Below are 27,919 nucleotides of genomic sequence, written 5' to 3' on the forward strand. Positions count from 1 at the left end.
TAACTCAAGTCTAGTAATAAAAAGTATTTATAATCAAGATGGAAAAAGCACCCTAAAGTATTATAATCTTTAAATAGATTTATCTTATTAACCCTTTTAGTATATAATCAAGTAACTTTGATTAAAGAATTATAAAGAATAACTAGATATATAATATAGAAGTGTATTTATATAGATCTATTCTTTTATAATCTTTTTATACTCCTAGATGTATATTCTAGTGTATGTGACGATGCAATACCAAATCTATTTGGTCGCTAAACACGAAGAGACTAAACTGGAGAGAAGAAGGAAAGAAAAGAACAATTACTGGCCTTTTTCCTTCTACTTATACTTCCCAGCCGACATATGTCCAGTGATCTGGCTCGATTTCAGTCTATGTCGAACCTTTAAACACCCGATGGTCTCTGCGATTAATGTTTTCTGTATGGCTGATGGTACCATCAGCGTTCAGGTATTGAACCTCCGCATCTTCGGCCAGAATATCATGATTCGGTTCAAGTTTCAATTTGATAGGCTCCGCGTTATTGTGTACCGTCACCGCGTTGTAGGAATATGGCGGTCGCGGCAAGGGTCGCGGATACCCGGCCAACACCGAACTTCATATCTGTGATGAGTCGCACTCGCGAGGCTCTCCCGCGGTTGCTCCGCGGTATATCAGATGAGTATGAGGTGAATTTGATCGGCGGTTATGGGATATCGCGTATTGATCGCAAACACTCGTCATCCAAATCATCAGATCCATACGAAAGATCGATAACTTTCGGAAGCGCAACGACGGAATCAGACGAACAAAACGAGAGAAAAGCGCCCACTGCAGCCAGCGCATATCCTACATATACGTATCGTGCCACACCAAGATGGTTGCAGGAAGCTGAGCTGATCTTGGAACTTGGCGCAGCAGCCTTGGCGATGCAACCGCTTGTCGGTAACAATACTGTACGTACATCGCGATTACCATGTCTCGGTAATATTACGGTCCAGCCCGTCCTAATTTACAGTACCACGAAATAAGTTTCCGGACCCTTGTGCGGGTATTATGGGTATGGGGGGGGGGGGTCCGAACACTTATTTCGCCCCACTGTAGTAAGGGGGATTCTTGGCAAATCTCAATGGCGAGGATATAACGACGTCCAATGAGCACAGACGAGTGGATTTATGCGCTGCCCTTACCATATCCGGGATAGCCGTAAACTAATCCTGTCAATTAGACGATGGTACAGGCTTAATTCTTGACGAGACACACTTTCATACCTTTGCTCAAATAGATTGATCTCTGTCAGTCTGTGTCAGATCTGCCATTGGGACAGTACGCAACCCAAAACATGGATAAACTACCAATAGAGGTTCTCCGGTTGATATGTGGTTATGTATGTGACCGAACCGACCACACAAGCTACATGCATGCTAATTACTTGACAGGTACAGGCTGATGACCACGAAGACTTCTCTTCTTGGACTCTTGTGAACCATTGCTTTCATGAGGTTGCAGTTCCGTTCATCTATGAAACTCTGAATGTGAGGTTCTCAGACTACACGTCTCTCCAGCACATTGTGACGGAGATTAAGGAAAATCCTCGTCGGAAACAATTTCTCACTCATGCAAGACGCCTTAATATTATGGCAATGCCAGATAATGGTTACCAGGAAGTCTTTGATTTGGATAGCCTTAGGGGCTCTTATAACATTTTTGGTCTTGATGAGGATCTTAGGGCTCGGGACCTGATACCTGATACATTTGGCTCTCCAGGATTTTTCTTCAATAGACATCTGTCTGAACCTTTAATACAGACTTTACGTGCTTGGCGAGAGCCAGGATACTATAATGAGAAGAACTGGGAACCTTTGATATGGTTGATAGGCAGTATGTCGCGCTTAACAGAGATGAATTATCTGCTCAAAAACATGTTCCCAAAATGCCTTCTTGAAGTGATCCACAAACACCACTTGACCTGTCAATTGAACGTCTGGGGCAGACAATGGTTGCAGCTTCGAGAACCAGGGCTCGAAGGATTTTTATCAACACCTAACGTGGTACCGGAATTGAGGGATCCCTTTGAGATGGACCTTCTACGATCACCTTGTCTACATGCGCTTTTAATAAACTATAATGTCTACAGACTCGCAAAAACTCAAGTGGCGGTTGAGAACATCTTCCCTTTAATCACAATGGCACCAAATCTCAAACATATAGATTTAACGGAGGGTGCTGTTAGCGAAATGAACGACATCACGAAATATAACCAATCTTTGGACGAGTATGTCAGCAAATCGAAGTTCTTGGCCAGTCCAATTTCCTTGAGACACCAAGGTTACTGCTTCGATTCTCTCAAGGAATGGGCTAAGTCGACGGACTTCTCTTCTCTGCGAGCATTCGAGTTTCCCAACTCATACTTTCCACTCGAGATCTTGAATCAGCTTTCCAAGTTCCCACAACTGGATTATTTACATCTCGGTCTTCAAAGTCCTTTTGGAATGGCGCAAGATCCAAGCTTTGCAAGAGATCTGAGTTCTCTGTTTGCTGGTCTGAATCCGCTCAAGTATATTCGCGTTTGCTGTCCTCAAGATACAGCTATCATCCATGAGATATTTGCTCACCATGGTCGAACGTTACGAGGATTTATTATTGAACCATACATGCCTCCCGGTCGAAAGGCCCATGAGAAACACCCGTTATATCCTCTATTCAGCACTTTTGACCTTGTCAGCCTGAGCAGACAAGCGCCTCATCTTGAAGAATTCCGGCTTCCACTCAGACGTTCTTTGGGTAGCCAGACAGAATGCAAACTCTATAAACGCGCTTGGCAAATTCCCTTCACTTCATAGTCTTGTTCTAGATCTGGACTGCAATTTTCGCGAGAGCATAGCCAGAGACTATAATCAATTCTCTGAGCAGAATGCAGAATTACCAACCCGTGATGTTTTCATCAATGCCGCGATGGATGAGACATTGGGCAAGGCGATCTGGGATAGGATCGATCTAAGCGGAGGGGGAAAGCGCCTAAGGAATCTCCGCATCTCAATTCTTGGGGTCTCCAGCTTGAGACGGGCAGAGGGTGAGATTGCAAGGCGCCTAGCTCGCCAATTTCTGATCACTCGATCGATGTCTTACGTGGGTGGCCATATGAAGATAAGGGAAATTGGACAAGGCCGAATTGAATCACAAACCGCAAGGCAGCTGGAATATGATCAAGACGAAGTGTTTGAACTGCCGAAGAGAGTCCAAGAGATTGTTTTCTCCCTTTGGCCCTCTGAAACAGAGCAGTTTACGTGGGATTTCGAGTGGAAGAGCTTTCCGCTTCAAGTGGAACTTGCGCTCGATAGTTGAGATAGTGAAGAATATGGATGGTATTGGGAAAATATTATGATGTACAGAGAAGGAAAAGTAGTGTTGAAAGTCACACTTGGCACATTCAAACTGCGAAACTGGGTCTTTCATATCTGATCAACTGAAGTCAAAAATTCTTTTTTGGATGATATAGATTCTGTCAGCGGCAAAAATGAAGCGTTTTGCGTCGCAATTCAGTTCATTAGACATAGGTCAAGTCTCGCTAATTGGGCCTCCTTAACTGAGCTTCAAATATCTAGAGGCTCAGGGTAATCGCAAAGGCAGAGACATAACGCTGTCTCTGCACTTCTAGAGAATAGAGAGCGCCGTCAACAAAGGCCTTTGTATTGCCAGTTTGCCCCTGCCAACTATTTGCCATTGATGCGATTTGGTCCTCGATCCAAAGATTGCACCGCTCTGCTTGATATATTAACATGTCTGGAAACCATTCATCCCAAGCATTTACTAAATCAATCGGAAAACCAGATGGTTGGGTCGGCCAACGCTGTTCTGTAATTGCGAGCTGAGCCCGCACGTTGTTTGCGACATTAACCACTGACTGAGTCACCGGAGGGTCATTCAAGTACGCCCATACCGCAATAACATCTCGAATTCCCTTGAGCGCTATGCTCGGGTTAGTAAGATCGGCAGTGTAGGTATCCATATTGTCCACAATATTCTCGTTGTTTCTGAATATCTAAAGAGTCGATTTGAAAGTATTAGCGATGGCTCCGCACCTTACATCAGGGGACTCTGAGGGATCTTATGCTTGCCTTGACTCCATTGAGCTCACTCCGCAGAAGGTAAAAGTCCGCCGCATTTCTTGTAGCTCCTAAGGCGTACATGATTCGCTCCGCAGGTGTTGGGTCCGGTGACTGACTTGTCGGAAATGCTGCCACGTTTGCTAGGAAAGGCAAGTCTATTGCAGAAAGGCCACCTGGTGTCTGTCCAGCAGTTGCGAAAAATTCACAGGGAACCGGAGTATAATGAATGGGGGAGCCAGACATTAGGTTGCTAGCGGTGATAGACGTGAAGAATTGCGGTATGACTTGAAGCTCTAGGACGTGCTCCGCTAATAACAGGACATTATTAGCATAGTGTTTCATGAAGACGGTTCAACAATTAGTTGTCGCGTGATAGGAGAAACCTTACTATCAAAATTGTCACTATTCTTGGCAAGTGTAGTGATGCCCGCCTCAGTACAGTCATTGGGGAATTGGAGATCTTTTGCATTCTGGTATTGAGGGTTTGCTGGTTTCCAATAACCCCTGGATGGATAGGGCCACGACTTGATTTGGAGCCCATAGACCCATTGGTTTCTCGATTGGCACCACACATCATAAACCTTATCACTCGATCCAGCACGTCGGTCCAGAGAGTGTGAGGAACGTGACTGAACGTCCTGGCCTTGGATATCCTCGGTCCTGCTAGAGCGCTTTTGAGTGGATGAGGACGAGTCATCATTGTCTTCTTCTTGACAAAGTTGTGGCTCATAGGCAGCATCACAAATGGAGCCTTGACAGTAAGGATTTTCGTCTTCGTCTTCGTCTTCCTCAACTAGTTCTTCATAGAATGGCATGCGGCAAAGGAGATCAAAGGCGACGGACTGGGCACCGTCCTCAACAAAAGGTGTAAAACTTTGCATAAAGGGCCGTAGAGTCGAGAAAACCAGATTCGGAAATGTCACTGTGACTAGATTGTTCCAGGTAGTGATCATTTGCGTTACCAATTGAGTAAAGAGAGTCGTCTTTAGAAGGCGAGCCAGAGTCATAGATAGATAGTCCACCTGATTAAGGCTACTTATACCGCCATCATAGGTCGTGGCAAATCCAGACACTCCTCGACGAAGAAGCCCTCTCTCCTCGTCCGTTGAGTTTAATACATCAGGAGCTGGACAAGTAGCTGTTTGTAAGAAATCAGTCAACTGATCCTTCCATTTCTGTAGCGCGGGGCTGAGAGTCTCTGTCGTTGTTAGGGTTGCATATATGGCTTCACAGCAGAAAGAACGCGCACCACCCTTTCCCTGACAAGAAGAATCATATTGATCAAGGGCTGCTCGAACTTGACCAGTAGGGCAGCTGGACCTACAGAATGAACTGCTTCCTGAACGTGTTTCTCCCAAGTCTGAATGCCAAGCGCATTGTTTAAAAGACAGCTCTGAACTGCTTGTATCAGCACAAAGCTTCCTCTCTGAGTAGGGATAGTCCCCATTCCCATATCCGTAAAGAATATATGAGGGGTCCTCAGCGCCGATGAGGTTGCACGTGGCACCACCACTGCCAGTGGTAGAGTTTGCCAATAGTGAAAAATCAGTTGTATCGGACCAAGGACAGCTGCCTTTATCGCAGTCAGGCCACTCCGACCACTGTATCGTTGAATACACCTTCATACTGTCTTCTGCAGTAGTACAGCAAGCTGCTTGGTAATTTTTGTTGCAGTACATAGAGTTCGACCCTATTTCAACTGTTGTTATCAGGGCAGGCTGGATCGCACTTCCCATTGTTGTGCGTGTACCACCCACAAGTTGGCATCGCACTGTTCGAAGGACAGCAATACGTATGTACTGAATCAGAAGGGCATCCGGTCTGGTCCAACATCAACTCGCCCTTTCGAGCTCCGCTGTCGCCTCGAGAAACAGCGGTATACCCAGAGGGGCAGACTTCTCCACACCCTGTCCACATACATTGGGGATGTTGCTCGTAAACAGTGATATTTGCTGACGGGCCACCGTCGCTGCGGTACCCTGCCAGTGAAGTAAATGGTCGAATTGTAGTATTTGAAAGCGACTGTGAGAATGTTCCGCTGGAATCGTCATGACTAACGGCCCAGACCATCACACCACTGAGACATTCGGATCTAGCAAAATCGGTCTTCAGCTTGAATGATGATGCATCGTCGTATGTGGTCCATTGGTCGTCCCAAGTGAGTATCTCAACCTCCGCATCTTGATCAAGACTTGATTCGATCCCTCGCAGAGCCATTATATTCTTGATTTCACTGTTCATGAGCATACTCGACGTTTGACTGCAATTTCCTGGAAGAGACCCCGAAGAGAATGTACAGCCGGGCTCCCTAAGGTCACACAACGAAAATTCAGCACATCATCCATGCATGTCGCATTTCAGGTCAGAAAGGAACTTACGTGCAGCTGGTACTGGAAACGGTGAATCCTCGCCCATAGAATGCCAATCCCATAACTACTTTCTGAGGAGGCACGTTATTCCGCCAGAGAAGATCAAAGTCAAGCGTAATCTCTGTCATGTTTGTATGACTATCCAGGTAGGGGCCAGTCCAATGGTTCGCTTGATGTTCTTTTTAGCTTGAGGAAATCCGGATATGAGCTGAGAAACTTACATTTATCCCACAACCCATGAAGGTCGTAGGTCATAACGTTGAAATAATCAACTTTTTTAGAAAGTGATTCAACGTCAAAGTTCTGCAAATACCAGTAAGAAGCTGGGAGTGTCACGCTCAAACCATCTCTGCCACCAGTACCGCTCAGCGCCTGCTTGAGATTTGCAATGAACTTGGGGTAATTTGCAAAGTCTTCTGGACGTCCACTGCGGTCAGTGGCCCCAGGATATTCCCAGTCAATATCAACGCCATCAAAATCATATGTTGACATAAATGAGATTAGCGACCGAAAAAAAAATGCACGTTGATTATCTTCCGATGCAACCAAATCAGAAAAAGTCGTGGCTGACGGGCCAGGATCATTAAAGCTCCATCCGCCAATAGCTATATTCACCTTGAGATCTGGATCCTGGGCTTTGAGTGCCGTCAATCGCGTGTAAAGACCCGGATCAGTGCTGTATGTAGGGACCACGTTGAAAGTGTTGGGGTCAATTGAAGCAAATGCATAGTTGAGATGGGTGTATATCCCCAAGGGGATCTGCTCTGGGTAAATGGCATTACAGGGTCGCTGAGGAGACCATCCCTCATAATAGCCTACAACACGAGACAGTGTACCACTTTTGCTGCAAGACGGTCTTTTCACAGTCTTATCGCCTAGCCAATGGTCAGCACCTATGAGACTCGAGTTGTGGGCCAATGGATGCTTCACCACAGAAATCGGTTGTTGTACCGCAAAATCCGTACCTAGAGAATGGCATTAACTACGTGGTCGACAATTGCGTGCGGATGGAGGGAGTAAAAACAAACTTGCTGCAGCAGACATTCAACGGACAAGTAGTAGACGTTGCGAAATCGGATCCCCAACTGCCAGGATCACACTCGGATTTTTGGTCGCATGTCGATACTCAATTCTCCTTTGCGCAATCTACCGTAGAAAGCACTGTTAGCACTAAAAAGCACTTAGGTAGTCGATTAGGGTTAAAGGGGGCGTCCACTGACAGTCCGGACCATAGCCACAGACACCGAATTTCGAACAACACCCTTCTGGGCAGTGATTATCGGCGTCACATTGAGCCGTGGCTGTAGAGTCACAAGTGCTTACACACACATCGGCGCCCTGTTAAAGCGTACAGACGGTTGGTCAACTGATGGCAAATTGGACAAGAAATACTCACGCAATAGCCGGAGCTGTGTTGGAAGTCGTCAGCGAACTTCGCCCATACCCAAACCCGTAAAATCCTCGAGTTCCTTACGTAGAGCAGCATCCAGTTGCGCATAAGTTGGTGGCACTACAATCCTGTGATGTAGCGATTGCAGCGCAGAGCAACAACAGCAAGAGCGTAGGAAGTGGCCGAAGTAGTATGATCATTGACCCCATAGTTAGGCCTTTAAATGAGGCAGCAAAGCAATGTCGGCTCGATGAGATAGGCTTGGTTTGGTACAAAGGTACCTCCTTTTATCAACGTGCAGTTGCGCGAATTTGTCGACCGGAAAGATTTCTATCGTCCAAGCCATGGCTACACGATGGTCAGGGGCCATTTCGTCCGAGATCGCACGGAAATCATGGGATCCATACTCCTAGAAATACAGGCAAAATCTAGTAGTATGTATGATAGTACTAATCAGGTACTATTTGATAAAATGCGGGCGCCTCTGCTGGAACATACTACACTAATACCTACATACGTCTGATGCATACCAATCTGGCATCCTTGTGCCATACGTTATACAGTGCAGAATTGTGCGCGCTAATTTAGTACTCGACCAAGCTATTGAAATTTGAAACCAACATCTGATTTCGCGAAATTAGGACGTCCACTGCGATCTGTCAAAGTACTGTACGTAGAAGAGATCCCTACAACCAATATCGACTAATGCAGGAACCTGATCTTGTGATATCTAGCAATACCTCCGTACATGCGAGTACGCCGCTTCGGCGATAGCCGTAAAATATGTTATCTCCACCTCGTATATGGATCCTGGTGTCTTCGCTTGTATCGGGCCATGGCTGTTGATGCTATGCTCCGTCTCGTGGAACGATGGGACGTCCTCCATAATGATTTCTAGCGTCACACTTACAAAAATGTCTCGTCCCGTGCTAAAGCCCTTGGTCCGATTTACTGACCGATGGGCGATAATAGGCGATGTCTTAGGCCCTGCCTGGACACGGCATTCCTCGAGTAAAAGTCCCTTGAGATATTTTTCCATCTTTGGCCAACTACCTTCGTGAAAGTATTTCGCCAGAGTGCGACTTTAGACAAAAAGTCGGCTCAACATGGCGTTACCCTCAGCAAAGCACCTTTGCCATTCAATTCAGGCCTCTTCCCAAATGACCCGATCTTCGCTGATTGTGATACAAGCTCAACGGAATGTGCTGTCTCTTGGGCGATGAGAGTGATTGATTCAAGCACAGTGTATTCTATGGGTTCATCTGGAGGTGTTGTTGTTGGTGATGTGTGCTGAGTGCAGGGAATTTGCAGATACTCGTGGACTTGATACCTCACGCATACCTAGGTGTATTCATTTATTCTCATCAAATATACCTCCTATGTTTGGCACTGCTTCATACCCTCTGATTGTTATATGTTCCATTAACCCGGTCTTTCATGATGCTGTATCTAGCGATCAACGGAGGTGCTTAGCTCTAACCCTAAATATGATTGCTTTATTTGGGCTTTTAAGATATAGTAGAAAGCCTCGATGTACAAATTAATAGTCATACTACTAACATTTGTCTTATAGAATAGCTGCAAGTAAGGTAATCAAATGCCTAAGTCTCATACAACAGCAGCACGTACCCAAATTCCAGGCTCTCTCAATTCAAGCCAGCTGCCGTGCCACGCATCAGTCTTGGCCAGAATCACAATTTTCTATCAAACGCTGACTACTATCTTGATTACCCACAAACATTCTAGTTCCTACCCTCGAAGCTATCATGAAGTTTATCTCCGCTCGCTTTAAGGTACCGTCCACATCCGCTAACGATTCACGGAGGCTATCATTCGGCCGTGTATTAAAATAATATTGAGCCTTGTCAGGAGAAGTCATGTTCTGGCTTCGGCTGGTGTTCTTAACGATGTTATATCAGGCAGCGTTAATGGACCGTTTTAGGGCTATGGCTAGGGCATCTCCTAACTGGCCCAATCACAATGATTAGTCCGTATGTAGTGTATTATTATTATTATTGCGTCTACCTACCCTCCGCTTCACATCTATATGTTAACAAAGATGAAATGTATGCATTTGTACTCAACTCATCCCCTCGACCACTCCACCTACCATTGTTTGGAGGGTTACAACTAGCTAATGGCTATCGGAACAGCTTTTCTACAATAATACTCGTACACGTTCTCGCCGCAATTGAAGCCCAGCTGTCACCTACCTAGATATATGTTATACTGCATAGTATACATACTATTCCATCTTAGCTACGAGCTGTTGGTCTACCTGACCGACGGGACCCATGAGCAATTCCTCAACATGACTAACAACAACAGGGCGTTTCTCTCCAAAGATGGCATCAATTTCTTCCAAACTCTTGCCCTTGGTCTCGACCCAGAACACAGCCTGTCAATGTTAGCTTTTATCCACCTACACGTCCCTTATTCCACAAAAAAAACATGCGCATGTACTTACAATGACGACGAAGGTGATCATGTCCCAACCCCCGTTGATCATATACATTTTCCACCCAATATTTCCAATACCGATTGGCATGATAAATATTAGAAGCGTGCTAAATCATACCATATCAGTATGAGCGCTGCAATGAAGTCGAATTGAATGTGAACCTACGCAAGAGCATTGAATATAAGGCTTGACAAAGCGAGACCGTTCGCTCTTATTGAATAGTTCATGATCTCGGGAGGATAAAGATAGAGCAGTGGTGTCCATGCAATCGAATAGAATCCTTGGAACAAGAACATAGCGGCCACATTGCCATAGACCAGGGCATGAGATGCACTAGAAGGGTTGTCGGCGTTCATTTTGGACAAGCCGCCAATGATAAACAGACATACGATGAGAAGTCCCTGAGAAAGCAGTGCTGTCGGCTTTCGGCCCCAGGAGGCAGTGAGCTTAGTACCGACGAGAGAGCAAGCGAGACACCACACGTTCATTACGACGTTCTATTTTCATTAGAAGAATGTCCGGAACGCCCGGGGGTAGTATATCTTACCGCCTTGAGCTGGGAATTCGAGTCGGTGATGCCTGCAGTCGCAAGTTCGGCTCCCAGATAGTACGATGCAATGACATTGCCGGCAATGCACGAGAAAGGAGCCACAGAACCCCCGATGAGAGCTCGCTTGCGAGAAGTTGGGGTCTTAAATATTTCCTTGAGCCTCATGGTCCGACCTTGCTTCTTTTCCCATTCGAGTGTGTCGACGATCTGCTTGTATATTGCAGTGGACGTCGCATCCGTAATATTTCCATCGGAGTTTGTCTGGGCGACAGATATACGCGCCTCTTCCAATCGATCCTGTCCAATGAGCCACCGGGGAGACTCGGGAATGAACGGCAGAAGCAAGATGCTGATAACGGAGAAGGTAGCTTGGAAAAGAGACGGCGTGCGCCACGCCCAGGTCGACTCCCAGTGGCTAGTTCCAAGGGTCACCAACGCAGCGAAGAAGGCGCCCACGTAATAGCAGTTGTTCAGCAAGCCGACGCCCCAGGCTCTCCAGCGGCTTGGAAACGTCTCGGACAAGTATACTGCGCCAGCGACGCCGCTAATGGCACCGCCCCAGCCAAGGACGATCCTCGCAACGACAAACATGGCGATGTTCTGCGCGGCGGTCTGCAGAGCAATGCCAACAAGGGAAAGCAAGGAGCCCCAGAGAATGGCAGGCCGTCTACCCAGGCGGTCAGCTATCATTCCGGACCAGATCATACCGAAGAAGGCTCCGATAAATATCGACGTGGTATTGAGACCCTTGGTGGTGTCGGTAAGATTGAAGTAGTTGCTGTACGACGGAAGAATGTTGAAGCCGTTGAGCATGGTGCCGTCACAGCCATTTGTGCCCGTCTGGGCCATGGAGCAGAGAAGAAGCAGAAGCGAGACGAGAGCTGTGGACTCTGGAACCCAGGCGGGCATCCAGGTACCTGTTCCTGACTTGCGCAGCATCGTGATGCGCACGTTTCTCAAACGACGTGGTGTTCTGAAATGTGACGCTTTGTTTCTGTTAATTACGAAGAGATGAAATTTTTTTTGCTGGGAGACGCCCGCTAAATATTCCGAACTGCGTCGTATTTTTTGGTCGTGCAGTTACATGGAATTTCTAGTATGTAGCATCAATATATTCCGAGGTTAATCATGCGGCTGAAGAGATAACGCGGCCCGGCCCATCAAAGACAAGGTTGGGATATGGCCAGATGAGAGGAGATGCGTAGAGAAAGGTCGACAAGGAGCCTTTTCTTGGACATGATACGAGGGCATCTAGCTTGATGGATTGGTTGTAGATTTCCAATTAGGGCTAGGGCACGTGAGGACTCATCAATTCCAGTCTTTTATTGAGGATGGCAGTATATATACGAGTTGTTAAGTTAATCGACTTTCTGTCTTGAACATAAGTAACAAATTATAGCTAATTATTTCTAGATACGTGAGTGTATTGGAATTTATAAGACTTAATATGAGATTTTTGGTCGTAGTGTCGAATAGTCGGGCTTATATTCATAGTCTGATGGCCTTCTTAGTACAATATACAAGCTTATGCTGAGCTGGCGGAATAGACCAAGTGCCTGCCTCAGGCGTCAGTCATCGTCATCGTCATTGTTGCCTAGGTCCGTTGAAACTTCTTCATCCCATCCCATCCACACATTTGCAATCAGGCTTGCCAAAGAGCGATTCTTCCCCTGATATATCAAAGCAGTTGACGCTTTTCCTACTAAGCAGTCACAACAGTGAGTACATTTCAGCAGCCACGATGGCCAGCGCATTCAATCGTCTTCCACTGGACGTGTGGAACATTATACTTCGATACGCGCCAGATCTTTCAACGATATACAGATTTATCTATGCTCCTGCGAATGCAAGTGCGGCTTTCAGCATCGACTCACCTTATATTCTGAATGCTGCGATAGAGCGCTCAATCCCAGAACTCAAGAAAGAAGCTCGTATGGTAGCTATTCTAGGCACATTTTTAGCGTTATCATCGAATATCATCTTTGAAAGCCTGGTCCATGGGTACAAAAATCTCCCGAAAGAAGTTTTTTCAACAGCTCCCGCATTTTGTGCGTTTATGAAAGGAACACCAGGTCTCGCTACCTGGTGTTGACAGCATACCGTATAGAGACTCTTCAACACATATACTTCGTCTCCCTTCTCCATAACATCCATGAGGCTTTTTGGCCCATTCTGCCTGATACAGAAATTTACTCTATGATTAAAAGTAAGGCTGGTGTTGATTTCCAGGCTGTTGCATGGTGGTTTTTGTCCAGGGTTGAAAAGATGCGAATTATGCGGGCATATTGGGAACCTAATTATCTATTGGAATATTCAGAAAATTTGCCCCGATCTGATGACAACAGATGATTATAACTTCTCTAAATACAAGGCGATAATTAAGCGCATCGATCCATATTTTGGACCGTATTCATCCAAGTGGTTTTCAGCGAATCCAATTGAAGATATGAAATGTGTACTAGGCGCTACCCGTGATTTCTTGAGTTTTCCCCATGATGCATGCTTATATACTCCATTTACGAGTCGCCAGTTTTCTAAATTCGGGCTTGAAAAATGGGTACCTACAACTGTGTTTAGAGGGAACCCGTGCTGGAGATTTGAAGAACGAAAATCGGTCGGGGGATACAGATTAGGATTTTATGCCAGGGCTTTGTGGAAGAGAAGGGACAAACTTCTAAAGGACTTTTCTTTGTGTCATTCAAGTTCAGACGATCAATTTATAGACTACCTTGGTATCTGCATCTGGGACGGCCCACGACTTAGATGGCTTGCAACGGGATCTAAATTCTATCTGAGAAATTTCCAGATCCATTTCCCCCCAAGATGGCCAGGAAATGATTTGAGCGCTGGATAGCTGTAGACATTTCCGATCCTGTAGGTATAAACAAGCTAAACCGAATAGGGCAACTTGCTCTCCGACAAAGTGGGGCCTAATTCCTAAGGCACTCACCAGCTAACCTTCCCCGCAGCTTCGGGGAAGCGTTCTTTGATGTCACTGTGCAGCCCGTCGTATTCTTTGATATTGATCAGTTTCCTGCTCTTCTTTCTTTCTTTCTGTCTGTCTTTCTTATTTCTCGTGAGCCATCTTTCACTGCGATTCCTGCGTCCCGAGCAGAGTTCTCAGTCTTCAATGAATTCCAGCTTAATGACATAATGCAGGCTCGCATGATGCAAGGTGAAGGCAAGTGATTGCTGCTATGATTGACATCTTACAGTGTGGTGGTTAACGTGTCTTTTGTTCATTAGAGAAGCTGAGAGATGTCCGCCGATTAATCGATTGTCTCGAACAAGACCTGTCCGAGAAAAAACTCTCGTCTGCGCGTAAGAACTCAACGGAACCCACAATAAGCGACAATCTTCCTTCTGAATTAGCTGTTAACGTATGCTTCATCACTAGAAAAGGTTCAGACGCTTTTGGCTCTTCGTCAGCATGGCACGAATCCGGATAATGCAGATCCTATATACTCAAAAGACGTACTTCAACCCACTCTGCATCGTATCGCTGAGCCCCTTTCTGATAGCTATAGGGAATCGCGCTTTTAGTGAAGTATGGCGTGGACGGGGACACGCCTGATGTTCGCCGCGCCGCTCTGCGCTGTATCGCGAACGCTCTCCTGTTGAAAAAGGAGATGAGGCAGATTTTGGTTGATACACAGTGCATGGGAAGATTGGCGGAGAAGTTGAAGGTGGGCGACATCTTGTCTTATTGTTTAGGAATTGACATGGCGCAATGACTATTGACGCGTTTCCGTGCATGTCTAGACCGAGAACTCCGACGATGAGATGATCGTCTCGCGGATTTTGTTTTACACTACATACGACACAGACCTGGATTTTGGCAAACTCTTAGCGCAACATTCGCTAGCCGAGAATATTCATTTTGTAGGTGCCTGGGGATAGTTAGGAGAAAAAGAGATGATCAAGAAGCTGTCCTGCTGATTCTTCTACAGCAAATCATTCGACATGCGAAGCAATTTCCCAAAAATGGAAAGAAAACATGTTCACCAACAGACGAATTAGCATTGAGCGACGTTCTCAAACTAGTCTTCAACATTGGGAAGCTACACCCTGCTTTGGCTGACTCGTTTATTCCGTCAGTACCGTATATGTTGAAGATTATCAGTCGTGCCGACATTCCTCCACAGCCTCTTGACGGACTTATTGGATTCCTTGTCAACGCCCTGTCGACGTTAGATCTGACAGAAAAGTCTGGAAAGTTTGAGAGCAATACTTTCTTCCCAAAGTTTAATCAGAACTGTAACGTCGACAAGCTGATCAATGTCTTGGATACGGCTGTGCGGGTATACAAGCCGGAAGACATGGAGACTCGCGTAGTCCCTCTCTTGCACTTGCTTATTACGATCTACGAACAGGCGCCAGAAGGCCCAAGGAAGTACATGGAGTGGCTACTGCTTCCCGAAGATCAAGACCGAAGCGTACCGATCGGACGCAGCGACACACTATCCTCCAAGTTGCTTGTCCTGTCAACAACACCGTCCGTGCATCTCAAAACGACAATTTCAGAGCTCATGTTTGTCCTCTCTGGGAGAAACGCAGAGACGTTGACGAAGAATATCGGATACGGATACGCTGCGGGTTTCCTCGCCTCTCGAGGAATGGAAATTCCGAAGGAAACGAGCTCGAGCAGTCTGAATCCTGATATCAATCCGATCACGGGCCAAAGATGGGACGCGGGGCCACAAGATACAGGGCCTACAATGACTCAAGAAGAAAAGGAGCGGGAAGCCGAACGGTTGTTTGTGCTTTTCGAGAGGTGCGGATCTCAGACCTCATCTTCAAACGGGTGATTCATACTAACATTTTGTGTAGGGCTCGAGCCAATGGATTCATCTCCGAGAACCCTGTCGCCCAAGCAGTCCGAGAGGGCAGGTTCGAGGAACTTCCAGATGATGCCGAGAGTGATCTGGACTGAGTGCTCTATAGTCAGACGCTGTTCTTTCTTCCTGTCAGTCGCCCATTCTTTAGGTGTCTTCCTTCGTATACCCTGTAAGCGTTTGACTCTAGTTCTGTGCTGTGGAAGAATATTGGATGGATGGTATCCCAGCTGTCTCCCAGTTGGAGCAAGCCTCTTGGGCGGTCGAAGTATTTGAAATGTGCATATGAAATACCCAAATGCAAATCAGTTGAATAGTCCAGCGTATGACGTACAGGCACCTGGCGGGGCAGGTGCGGGACCAAAAAAAGAACGCGGCAGAAAATCTCCGCAAAGAACCCTCGACACTTTTTTCCCATCGCAACTTTGAACCTGTCGCTACAAGAAATTCGGAACTATTTCAGACATTTGTTTCCATTTATATAAAGGCTGTCGCTTTCAAGAATATAGCTGCCCACCATGTCGAAGCCATTTGACCCAGAGCAGGCGGAGAACCTGGAGGATGTGAGTGAGAACCGCTTGCTAATCAATCAATACGCCGCAATCCTAACGTGCCTCTTTTTTCGACTACAGATGGAGAAACAGTTTGCCGTCAAAGGTCCGACTTCCCTTTCCTTATGAGGGCAAAATATATATATAAATGAGTTGTGCAACTGATATGATACAAAACAGCCGTCGAGCATCTCATGACATACTGGTCCATCCTCGAAAAAGTGCCCGGCTCCAAACTACGGTTAACAAAGATGGATGACGAAATTTACGAGCATTTCAAGCGAGAATTTCCAGACTTCGACCCCAGCGCGACCATCAACGAGGACGAAATGAAGAGCAAGGCCGGCAAAGAGAAGTGGCGCAAGTTTATGAATGAATACGAGAAGACAATCAACGATTTCAATTTCGGCACCATGTTGCGATCCAATGCCAAGTTTGAGTATGATCAAGAAACCACAATATTTGGTAAGATATATCCCTTCATAGGTCAGGTTGAAGGAATGCGAGAGGCTGATAATGTTCCAACCAGCCATGCGAATGCAGTTTTATGCCGTTGAGATTGCTAGGTATGCTCCAGTCGAAAGAGAGTTCTCCTCACTGCGGTGAATAATAACAAATATCTCTTTCAGGAACCGCGCTGGACTGAACGACTGGATATATGAAAAGGCACAAGGCAAACAATGAAGAGGGACTTTTAATTTTATGACTCTAAAAGAACTGTACAGAACACCCATTTGTTGGAAGAGTGAAAGAGAGCGCAATTCCTCACCACGTCTCACCGACGCTTAACTAGGATAAGCAAGTTTTTATAAGACGGTTTTCCTGGGAAACGTATACTAGGCCTTCATTTCGCTATCAGGATCATCCGAGTGCGAGGATTCAGGGCCACCATACATACATACCATGGGCTTAATCCACAACCATCATATCAGATTTTCGACTTTCGATTTTTCTGTTGCAATCCTCAATCTACCTAGGTAGCTCAAGCTTATGGCATCGTGACAATGATTATTCACCGGTCTTTTCCCATGTAGGTACAAATTGCTGCTCGGTCACGTGACGCGGTCTCGCTGGTTGCAGCGAACAAAGAGAACAATAGTTACGCTCAAATGGACCGAATGCTATTGTCCTGGGGATATATTGTACCTGGTTTATTTTCTTTTTTTTAGTAGGACGCTCGTTTATGGCAAGCCATCAGCCATGTTTCTTCGTTTTTCTTCGAGCCTCGCCCGGCTGCATGTCTCCGCTGTCTATAAATGCAGCCGCAAAAAGAATCAGGTCACTTCAATTTGTTACATGCAGAACATTTTCGAGCTAATAGGGCACTTGCTCTCTGGAGATGACTGACAGCTTCGACAGCGGCGTTTCACCAGAAAGGCCTCCTTCCCTAGAGTCTACCGCTAGAGAATCTAATCACGATGAGAACGGCGACAGCAAAACAACTCTCCTGAGAACGAGTTGGAGATCTCTGTTCCGTTTCACGACACTCCTTCATCTCCCAGCTCTCCTAACAGCTATTCTACTCACACTCGCTGCCGGCGTCATAAGGGTGGTGTTCGCTTTGTACCTGGGCAAACTCTTCCAGATACTCTCACAGTTTGGCAATGGAGCGATCACAGGGACCCAGCTCTTGGAACAGGCAAGAGCAAAAGTTTTCATTTTCCTCATCTTGGGAGGATTGACATGGCTCTTGAGCTCTTGCTTTCTCTTATGCTGGATCGTCTTCGCCGAACTCCAGGTTAGAAGAGCTGGGCAGGTTCTTTTCGAGAAGTTGCTAAACCGGGATCTTGTATGGTTTGATATGAGGCAAGGCGGGAAAGGAACGTTTCTGTCTGATTCACAAAAGCAAGCTTTCCTTTTCTTTCTTTTCCTCTTTTCCCAATCGTGTATAATGTTATGTAGCTAAACTAACATAATTAGTCCAGGCAGTTGCGTGAACTGCAAATCGCAACCGCCCAGCCCCTCGGCTTTTTCCTATTGCACGCTGTCCGAATTATATCCGCCGTGATACTTGCATTTATCATATCATGGAGGGTAACGCTAGTCACAATGGCTGGGATTCCAGTCTCCTTTGTCGTTATTACATTTACTTCTGCCAGAATGGCGCCCATCATGAAAGCCCAGCAATCAGAACTCTCGGAGGCTTCTAAGCTGACATATGACGCTTTCAAATCCATCGATATCGTGAAGTGTCTCAACGGTCAAGCCTCGACTTACGCACAGATGACCGCGCGAATCAGGTCGGCTGCTCGATACTATATGAAACTGGCCGTTCTCCTTTCAGTTCAAGTGGCTGTGCCACGATTCATGTCGTTTTTGATGTTTGTTCAGGGCTTCTGGTACGGAAGTACCTTGGTTCAGGTTGGGGAATTGACTCCCGGCGATGTCTTGACCACATTCTGGGCATGTTTGATAGTTACTCAATCCGTCTCGCAAATTGTGCACCAATCTGCTGCTTTGGAGAGAGGGAAAATTGCCGGTGAAAAGTTGATTGAATATGTACACGTGCCTGATATGGACATCTCTCGCACAAGGATACAGAGCGATAGATACCCGGATCTTCAGACTGAAGATATCGTATTGAAAGATGTTCGTTCATCAGCGAACCTTATGAGGAAAAAGAAAAGGTTGAAGTGCTAATGCTTTTCAGGTTACTTTCGCTTATCCGCCTAGACTTGACAGACCTGTGCTCAAGTCCTTGAATGTCTCGTTTTCAGCAGGCAGAACAACGTTCATCGTCGGACGCAGTGGAGCCGGGAAGAGTACTCTAATAAACCTGCTACTACAGTTCTATTCACCGACTTCCGGTGGAATCTTAGTTGGAGACACCCCATTTCAAGCTATCGATACATCGTGGGTCCGCCACAACATAACGTTTGTCCAGCAGAATAGCTATCTCTTCAACGAGACTCTCTGGGATAACATCGCTTTCGGCTGTCGCAACCCGCGAAGCGTGTCTAGCGATCAGATGGAGATGTGTATCGAAATGGCAAACCTGCAAGAAACAGTCAACAATCTCCCGAACGGATTAGAAACCAATGTTGGACTACGGGGTAACCTGCTGAGTGGCGGGCAAAAACAACGGGCTGCTATTTCACGGGCGAGAATGAAGAACAGCGCAGTGCTCATCCTCGACGAGTTCACGAGCGCACTAGACTTTGATAATCGATCGACGGTTATGGAAGCTGTTCGGAAATGGAGAGAGGGCATGACTACTATCATTATTACTCACGACACATCCAATATACTCGATGATGACTTTGTTTACGTGCTAGAGGAAGGGAAAGTGGCCGCGTCTGGGCTCAAGAAGGACTTGGTTAAGGGAGACCAACGCCTAGATTTTGCGGAAGCTACTTCTCCCAATAATCTGCTATCAAGCCACGGATTGCTGGATGACGATTCCATCATTCAGTCCGAACAGTCGGGCAATTCCTTGGGCGAGATGTGGCTTGCCTCGTTTGAAGGCAGTGAAGGAAAGACAGGAATTACTGTCGCTGCGTTGGTTGGTAAGAAAAACACTTCCAGTTTGCACGAGCATGAGGAAATTTTTTCTTCCCCCTCGTCCCAGAGCTCACCTGAAACCCAAAAACCCCCCGCTGCTGCTCGCCGCAAATCCGGAGCAGCGCACGTTCGTTTCCCCAGCGTGAATTCTAACGAGCTTGTACATTCTCTATATAAATCCCAGACTACCAACACTACAACCAACCGTGCCATGTCCGAGAGTCGAGGTCAAAACCGGCGTTATACTGGGGAATCATCCCAATCGGAAAAAGCAGACATACTTCCCACAACTCTGCCAGTACACAAAACGCTACTCACTATCCCATCGATACTCAATCTCAGACAGAAGATCCTCCTAACAACTGCCATGGTTCTTGCAACTCTTCATGCATGTGTGACGCCCATATTTTCATATCTCCTATCTCGGCTTTTCGACTCATTTTATACGGCAGACCAAAGCAAAGCCAGTTCTGTAGCGCGAACATTCTCCATATCTATCGTGACACTGGCTGTTGTGGACGGCCTAATGACTTTTGTCATGCACTACCTTTTTGAGTACTGCAGTCAAACCTGGATGGACGAATTGCGCAGTCGATCTATGCATCGCATCCTGGCACAGCCATGTTCGTGGTTTGAACGAAAAGAGCATAGCCCACTCCAACTCACGATCTGTCTAGACCAACATGCTGAAGAAATCCGTAATCTGGCGGGGAGATTTGGAAGTTCTCTAGTGATCTCTATTATAACGGCTGTAGTTGCGATTGTGTGGAGTTTCTCTCTCAAGTGGCAACTTACCACTGTCAGTCTTGCATGTGCTCCAGTCTGGTATGGCGTCAGCAAGGGACTTGAGATTGTGAATAAGAGGTGGGAGCGTCTGACGAATGATGTCAATGAGGAAATTTCGGACGTCTTTTCGGAGGCCTTTACGGATGTGCAGACTGTGAAGGCTTTTACGTTGGAGAACCATTTCCGTTCCAAGCTCTCGATTATGCTGCGACGAGGGTTGGCGGTTGGATTCAAACGGGGATTTTACTCTGGGATCTTTTACGGGCTTGCTGAGTCGGTGATTATTTTTGCAAGTGGTAAGGATTATTCTCTCTCTCTCTCTCTCTCGTGAAATATTGTTGTTGACTTGCAATCTAGCATTGCTTATTTATTATGCGGCCGTTTTGGCGGCTCCTAAAGCCGAAAGCATTTCGAGCATCATGTCAGTTTTGACGATGATACTGTTCAGTTTAGGCTATGCGGTGTCAGTCATGTCATGGAGTACGTTATTCCCCCATCTTCTCTGGGATCAGTTTTATCAGAACAGTCTTGCTGAGTTGGTTGTTTCGTTCATCAGTCCCCCAAGTCAATTCAGCGAATGACACCGCAACTCGACTCATCAAGCTCTCCCAGGTACCATACGGATCTTTCTCGCACGAGGATTCGGGTAAACTGCGTGTTTTTGAACCAGTTCCAATTGAATTTCACAATCTACACTTTCACTACCCATCGAGACCCGAGGCGCGTGTCCTCAGAGATTTCTCCCTAAAGATACCCGAGAACAGCTGCACAGCTATAATCGGAAGCTCTGGGTCGGGGAAATCAACCATCATCGCTCTTCTGTTGGGTCTCTATGCGTGTCCCGATCCTGCGCCTGGCGAAGACGTCACTATCGCACCACTTACCCTGGGAGGAGTTGACATCAGACAGGTTCACATGCCTACTCTACGATCACTGATAGGCTATGTACCTCAGCAACCGAAGCTATTCGCCGACACCATTCGAGCAAACATCACATACGGCCTCGATGCATACTCGCGATTCAACTCGATCAAGAACGTTGAAGCAGCCGCCGCCGCAGCGGGAATAGCTGACTTCATTCACTCTCTTCCAGAGGGATATTCCACGCTGGTCGGCGAAGGCGGGCTAAGCTTGTCTGGTGGTCAGGCACAGCGCCTCGTGATTGCGCGAGCACTCGTGCGTCATCCCAGAATCCTGATTCTGGACGAGCCAACGTCCAACCTTGACGCGGAGAGCGCGGAGATCATCCGTCGCTCGGTGAAGAGACTCTTGGCTGCGCGCCAGGGCCTGACGGTGCTGCTGGTGACGCATTCCCAGGACATGATGGAAATCGCAGATAATGTGGTAGTTATTGATCGCGGCGCAGCCGTTGAGCAGGGACCGTACTTGAATATGTGGAATCGCGTGCATGGCAGCGGACTGCGAGAGATGCTAGACATGGATGTAACTACATAGTAGAGAGAACGGATGCCTGGCCGCTCAGGCATCAACTCGGACTCTTTCTCAAACCTAAAGAGATCGACTATCAATACGGAGTATTTTGGAGACTCCAAATCAGGCTTGAAAGTACTTACTGAATTACTTCTCGGCGAATTTCTTAAGAGTTCCAAAGGATTGAAGCCAATCTTTGGTAATATACTACCACTTTCTGGCGCTAACATCGAGGCTTTCCCTGCCTCGTATTCGTTGCTTGATCATTGGGTGGCTTTCTATGAGGTCCTCGATTTAGCCACAGCTACATGTGATTAACCATCATTATCCTCCATGCCCTCCGTCGTATTTATTCGACATCTATTGCTTCTGGTCGTGCTTAATAATTAATCAATGATGCGATTCAGGAAGTTTAACCAGCCCTTCCAAGGAATTTGCGTTCCATGCCCTCCGTCGTATTCACTCAACATCTATTGCTGCTTCGCAGTGTATCATGACAAATATCAAATCTGCCCTGTAGCAAGCAAGTGTGATGTCTGAAGATAAAAGTCTCTCTCGTAAAATGTATAAATAGAGCAACATGTCTCTCTTGATAGAACCTGAAAAATCAAGCAAGCATTCAAAAACAATTCCTCTAGTACTCTCTATTATTCCTTTAAACCTGATTCCCAAACTTTCATCCAATTTTCTGGACCGTCTGATCAACGGATTGATACAATGTCCTTCCCTGAGCCTGTCTCTTTCACCAAGACATGGCACTCCAAGCCATACCCCTTCATTGACCCTTCTCGTCCCGAGCTGTCTGCCGCCGGCAAGAACGTCGTTATCACCGGCGGTGGCAGTGGAATTGGAAATGCTGTTGCAGTCGCATTTGCCAAAGCAGGCGCCAAGTCAATCTCGATCGTGGGCAGAAGCACCGACAAACTCAAGCGCGGTGCAGAGAATATTCGCCGCGCAATCCCACCAAATAGAGTCACCACCGAAGTCATCTATGAGGCTGCCGATCTCCTGGTCAAAAGCCAGGTTGACGCCGTTCTCCAATCCATCGTCGCAAAGTTCGGCAAAATCGATGTCTTCGTGTCGAACGCCGGTGTACTGCAGCAGCCCGGTCCGATCACCTCTCAGGACGCGGACGCGTTTCTGTCTGGCGTGAGTGAAGGAATCCGGAGTGCGTTCATTGCCTTCCAGGCATTTCTTCCGGTTGCCGGTCCGGACCCCGTGGTGCTTTGTACTTCATCATGTGTGGCGACTATCACGCCAGTCCCGGGGATTCCAGCGTATGCAGTCAGTAAAGCTGCTACTCTGAAAGCGATGGAGTATTTCGCTGCGGAGAATCCGCATGTTCGTGTGGTCAATATTCAGCCAGGATGGGTTGCGTCAGACCTCAATGGTCATCAAACGGAGGCTCCGGATTCTCGTAGGTCACCAATTCTTGAGCTCTTTTTTTTTTCTGTTCTCGAGCTAACAGCATTACAATGAAATATAGCGGATCTTCCGGGCCAGTTCTATCTGTGGTTGGCTTCCGACGAAGCCAAGTTCCTCAAGGACAAGTATGTCTGGGCGAACTGGGATGCGGAGGAGTTGGTGAAGAGGGCCGGCGAGATTCAGGGATCAAAGCTGTTGAACTGGATAGTGGAAGGTGTTCCGATGTAGGTAGAATAGGTAATCTCAGCTTATCTATGCTTTAACCAATTTATTCCGTAACTTGGCGTGTGTTACTGTTCGCTCAAATGTAACAGCGCAAAAGTTAAAAAAAAATGGCCATCAAAATTTAGTATTTAGCGCCATGGCACGGAGATGTAGAAGTCGAGCCTCGGCGGACATTTATAATACATCCTCGTCCCTCACCTCTCATGCTGCAACTAATAAAAAGAGAGAAACTAGAAGCAAGCCATGCCCGTCAAAGAGCCTTCACAAAAAGTCAGGCCGCGACGAACTCACACAAAATCGCGATATGGATGCCGCAACTGCAAACTCCGGCGCGTCAAGGTAGGCAAAGTCCCGTGTAAATATTCGTTTAAACTCGGACTCATCATGGCATATCATAATAGTGTGACGAGATGAAGCCACAATGCCGAAAATGCCTGTCGTATGGAGTGGACTGTAGCTATTTATCCTATGTTGCTCCGGACATGCACATGTCGCTGGAGATCGAAGTGCCGACCCCAGTCAGCAGGGATGCAACAATGATCCTGGAGCTGGACAAAGCTGCTTCCAGTCGGCTCAAGTGGTTTGAATGGGGAGGAACTGGAGCCAGTATTTTCAACGCGCCCCCAAACGAGATCCTCAGACTGGCCTTGCAGCGCCCGTACTTGATGCACACAATCCTTGCGGTGTCGGCCCTACATCAGCGTCATCAGAGTTCAGTCCCTGGACCCCAGAGTAAGTTCGAGGCCTACCATGCTTCGGCCGCAGCTAGGCTCTTCCATCAACATCTCTCGCAGCACATCCAGCCAGACGATCGGGACTCGGTATGGCTCACGGCGACGCTCCTTGGTATCGTTGTCTTTGCGTCGCCCCCCACCTGCGCTCCGTCACGGTCCTGGCCTCTACAACCGGGCAGATTGGACCTGGCATGGCTGCGCATGACTAGGAGTAAGATGGTGGTCTGGGACCTCACCAATCCGCTACGAGAGGATAGCTTGTTCCGAAATATGGCGCAGGAGTATTCAGAAATGTTTGACGTGGACCCAAACACCCAGCTTCAAGACATACCAGTATCCCTGGGCGAACTGTGCGGTCTTTCGCCCGATTCCACAAAAGACAATAACCCGTACTATATCGCGTTGAAGACCTTGAGTCCTCTTTTAAATCGACCAGTGGAATCCCTATCGAGATCAAGGGCTCTCGCCTTTACTAGTCAGATGACTCCATCATTTGAGCGTCTTTTGAGGGATGAAGACCCAGTGGCCTTGTTGTTACTGGCATTGTGGTATGAAATCGCGAGGCAAGTTATCTGGTGGAGTCGACCGAGGGCACGAGTCGAGCACCAGTCAATCTCGTTGTTTTTGAAGCAAAACTATCCGAATATAGAGCAAATCCAGCAATTTTTGCAGTGAGATATGCTAGTTGTCCCGGCAGATGAAAGTGATCATTATACAAGCACCATTTGCTACAATTTCCGGCTATCATCAGGGCTAGCCACTAGTGCTAGAGACTGTGTCTGTCGGCGTGGATTAGAACGGGCATGTTGATATTGAGACGAGATCGTGGCATAGGGCCTTTCCTACGAAGCTAGTTGAACCAAATGTTAGATCAAGCGGCTTAGCGCTGACAGGAAGTGGGTATAAAGGAGGTTTATTTGATGACTATTCAGAAAAGGTCTATTGGCATGTATGATGTGATGAAATGCATCGCCTCGCTTCCCAGGCCAGCGCCCCGACGGTTCCTGTTTAGGATACCGCTTCGCGTACAAATGTGTGCTTGCTGGATATGGATGTAACTACGTAGTAGTAGTTAGATAGCATCGTTTCGGTCTGTCAGATCATCGCGACTATAAAAAGTTGATGCCTCTTTTTGTGGGTAAAAAGATCGCGCTGCGAACCTAATCGGGACTAGCTTGTACTGCTAGCTGCCAATTGGCCAGAACGGTCAATTGGAAGGATCGGTGGGTCACGCACAGGGCAGTTTGATTGGCCGACCATGGGCTAAGCTTTGTTGTTTCCACCCAAAAGAGTTAGTTTGAGCATAAGCAGGTATAGAGCTCGATAGCAGTATATATAGCATGGGGGATGTCGCTGGCAAAAGACTGCTTGTACTGCAACAGGATTTGGGACGTACCTCCCTATCGTCTACATTCACTCGATATACGAACCACAATACATCTCTTTCATAACTACCAAAATGGGAATTATTGGCAATCTTGTCTCGATTGGCGTTGGCCTGACTGCAGAGGCTGTCAATTCCAAAAAAAACAGACAAGGTTCTCTGCAACAGCAAATGCAAGGACCTCGACAGACTACTCGACAGCCAGCATACCACAAGGATTACGATGAAGATGGCTACGACAGCGACAGTCTTCCTCCACCGTATAGCTCGGCAGTCATTCCTCGACAAACCCCCCAGCCAGCCGCACGCCTACCATACCCAGTTATTATCCCCCAAAGGAGGCCCGAGAGCAGCAGTCGTGGCTGGATGCTGGCGTATGCACCGGACTTAGGCTCGTTTGGGATTGATCAGGCCACGTTCTTGAAGTTTATATATGACTTCAACGAGTCCTACAAGGTCGGTTCAGTCTTCATATTCAAATCCTGTTCACCTGAGAAATGTCAAAACCATATATATTAACATACTTCTAACAGACATCTCCATACTTGGATGCGATCAATCTGGCGGCGTTTGGCGTTGGCTTCATCCCTGGTATTACTCCGATTGTAGTTTCGGCTGGCGTCACGCTGGCAGTGTCATATGCAAAGAAGCAGCAAAGCAAAAGACAGTGAGTAAATTGATTTTTGTTTTTGCTGAACTGTCATTTGCTAACCAATACTAATTTAATTATCTTCCCAGTGCATGGACATACATTGACCGAATGAATAGCGAGTTATTCGAGCCGCGTGGTCTATTTGCCGTGGTTATGACCCTTCAACCAACTAACCAGGCCTCTTTGTCGGTTGATTCAGAGACTTCTGAAATTGTTGGGAGTTCTGGGACTCTCGACTATGATGCAACAACAACAATCACCCCGGAACTACCTCAATCCGCGCCTCTGATTTTTCCCAGCCGGGAAGAAATTGCCGCGCTTCGGCCGCGTGGGAACAAACTGGTAGAAATGGGCCATTTTACTGCAGACTACCTCGACCGAAGGGCCCAAGCAAAATATGTCAGTGCTTTCTATTCATCCCTTGCAATACTGCTTGTTCCTCTCCTGGATTACTAACCAGATATATGAGCAGGCCCAGAAAAATCCAAACTCGGGGCTGGCAGTTCGAAATATACAGTTCAATAGTTCGTTGAGTGATCCTCGATATTATAATGCGGGCAATAGCGGCGGTCGTTCGAGGCCGCTTACCAGTGGTCGCTCGAGTGAGGGAAATCTCCGAAGGGAAACGAGAAGAGAAGAAAGAAGGGAGGAGAGGGGAGAAAGACATCATCTAAGGGACAATATAAAGCCCAAGGCTTCGGATTCAGTACGTTATTTTTGTTTTTGGTCTCCTCGACCTGCTTGAAACCAGTGCTTGGCTGACCTAAGACAGATCCTTTATTTGATGATTGCCGAAAAGCCTTCCGATGAAGATATGGACAGACTAAATCACCCTACAGCAATGCCTTTTGCTGTCTCCCAGCCCCAGCCTCTGCCGGATCCTAGGGCTAATGGTGTATACATACCCTACCGGCCTGCTCCTGCTCCTGTTCCTCAACAACGACAGATGGGGTATCCTGTTGGTAATTCTGTCTACGAGAGTAGGTACATAGATGCAAATGCGAATCGATGGAGGTAATATCAATGCGAGAAGTGACCAGTTCCTGCTGGTACCTAGCTCAAGTGGAATGGACTGGTTTTTTTATTTTCTTTTTTATTTACTTTTTCAGTATTCAATATATATATACCATATCGTATATGCCAATATCGTGCTGTGGGAAGAGTCTTTCTGGCGCAGAAATTAAAATTAATTTAATTGATCTAATTTTATACAACTAGTTAGTTAGATGATTTTCTGCTAATTGCTGACTGTATCGCATCGAGTCAAGCAGCACACAGCCTGGGCCAATCAGCCGCGGATGCCCTAAAAATAGTCCAATGGAAACCACCGCGCCGTAACTTTTGCTCTCTCTCGACTTATTTCTCGTTTCAATTCATCCATCCGCCCGCCTATTTCCTCCCCCGTCATCGAACAAGTCTTCCCTTTGATTGCGTCGTCCCAGCAGCTAAGCAAGTGTTGTGAGGGCGTGGGCAGTGCCACAGTGTGCTGTCTGTGCTTTGGACAGGAGCGTGCGTCAGCCTCTTTGGGGGGGG

The 27,919-nt window shown here is 46.9% G+C and overlaps 7 protein-coding genes across 7 annotated transcripts in view, besides 3 other annotated features; 6 read left to right on the top strand and 1 right to left on the bottom strand.

The window, feature by feature from the left end:
* Positions 1-223: part of a repeat region (Identified by RepeatMasker using a combination of RepBase library and repeat library created with RepeatScout) that runs on past the window's edge.
* Positions 1-228: part of a repeat region (Identified by RepeatMasker using a combination of RepBase library and repeat library created with RepeatScout) that runs on past the window's edge.
* Positions 224-338: a repeat region (Identified by RepeatMasker using a combination of RepBase library and repeat library created with RepeatScout).
* Positions 339-555: 217 nt separating this feature from the next.
* On the top strand, positions 556-3,328 carry UA08_08262 (hypothetical protein; the record flags this gene model as incomplete). Its single annotated transcript, XM_020263166.1, has 4 exons — positions 556-939; positions 1,269-1,370; positions 1,423-2,767; positions 2,838-3,328. The coding sequence occupies 4 exons, from the start codon at positions 556-558 to the stop codon at positions 3,326-3,328; spliced, it is 2,322 nt and encodes a 773-aa protein (XP_020116648.1).
* Positions 3,329-3,584: 256 nt separating this feature from the next.
* UA08_08263 (hypothetical protein) lies at positions 3,585-11,801 on the bottom strand (the record flags this gene model as incomplete). The annotated part of the gene is made up of 23 exons (XM_020263167.1): positions 3,585-3,952; positions 4,122-4,400; positions 4,481-5,863; positions 6,012-6,400; positions 6,471-6,630; positions 6,683-7,426; positions 7,682-7,799; positions 7,858-7,971; positions 8,259-8,279; positions 8,365-8,385; positions 8,600-8,731; positions 8,762-8,904; positions 8,982-9,192; positions 9,252-9,300; positions 9,332-9,429; positions 9,481-9,552; positions 9,605-9,751; positions 9,881-9,894; positions 9,962-9,981; positions 10,098-10,249; positions 10,319-10,418; positions 10,478-10,809; positions 10,860-11,801. The coding sequence occupies 23 exons, from the start codon at positions 11,799-11,801 to the stop codon at positions 3,585-3,587; spliced, it is 6,009 nt and encodes a 2,002-aa protein (XP_020116646.1).
* A 2,214-nt stretch (positions 11,802-14,015) lies between these two features.
* UA08_08264 (hypothetical protein) lies at positions 14,016-15,795 on the top strand (the record flags this gene model as incomplete). The annotated part of the gene is made up of 7 exons (XM_020263168.1): positions 14,016-14,037; positions 14,109-14,183; positions 14,260-14,336; positions 14,390-14,548; positions 14,625-14,744; positions 14,813-15,636; positions 15,693-15,795. 7 exons carry the CDS (start codon positions 14,016-14,018, stop codon positions 15,793-15,795), a joined length of 1,380 nt encoding a protein of 459 aa, XP_020116759.1.
* Positions 15,796-16,215: 420 nt separating this feature from the next.
* On the top strand, positions 16,216-16,932 carry UA08_08265 (Protein PBDC1-like protein; the record flags this gene model as incomplete). Its single annotated transcript, XM_020263170.1, has 5 exons — positions 16,216-16,260; positions 16,330-16,354; positions 16,429-16,713; positions 16,778-16,814; positions 16,878-16,932. The coding sequence occupies 5 exons, from the start codon at positions 16,216-16,218 to the stop codon at positions 16,930-16,932; spliced, it is 447 nt and encodes a 148-aa protein (XP_020116644.1).
* A 655-nt stretch (positions 16,933-17,587) lies between these two features.
* UA08_08266 (hypothetical protein) lies at positions 17,588-21,990 on the top strand (the record flags this gene model as incomplete). Its single annotated transcript, XM_020263171.1, has 5 exons — positions 17,588-17,986; positions 18,169-18,837; positions 18,899-20,831; positions 20,893-21,015; positions 21,092-21,990. The coding sequence occupies 5 exons, from the start codon at positions 17,588-17,590 to the stop codon at positions 21,988-21,990; spliced, it is 4,023 nt and encodes a 1,340-aa protein (XP_020116645.1).
* A 693-nt stretch (positions 21,991-22,683) lies between these two features.
* On the top strand, positions 22,684-25,025 carry UA08_08267 (hypothetical protein; the record flags this gene model as incomplete). The annotated part of the gene is made up of 4 exons (XM_020263172.1): positions 22,684-23,383; positions 23,453-23,615; positions 23,851-23,955; positions 24,074-25,025. 4 exons carry the CDS (start codon positions 22,684-22,686, stop codon positions 25,023-25,025), a joined length of 1,920 nt encoding a protein of 639 aa, XP_020116651.1.
* Positions 25,026-25,809: 784 nt separating this feature from the next.
* Positions 25,810-27,919, top strand: part of UA08_08268 (hypothetical protein) — a gene marked incomplete at both ends in the record, with an annotated part of 3,819 nt that continues 1,709 nt past the window's right edge. The window contains 5 exons of the mRNA XM_020263173.1: positions 25,810-26,190; positions 26,268-26,401; positions 26,473-26,785; positions 26,847-27,092; positions 27,159-27,366. Coding sequence (XP_020116652.1) covers positions 25,810-26,190; positions 26,268-26,401; positions 26,473-26,785; positions 26,847-27,092; positions 27,159-27,366 — 1,282 coding nt within the window. The remainder of the gene's footprint in view (positions 26,191-26,267; positions 26,402-26,472; positions 26,786-26,846; positions 27,093-27,158; positions 27,367-27,919) is intronic.

This window comes from Talaromyces atroroseus, assembly GCF_001907595.1.
Source record: "Talaromyces atroroseus strain IBT 11181 chromosome Unknown scaffold_13, whole genome shotgun sequence".
NCBI lineage: Eukaryota > Fungi > Ascomycota > Eurotiomycetes > Eurotiales > Trichocomaceae > Talaromyces > Talaromyces atroroseus.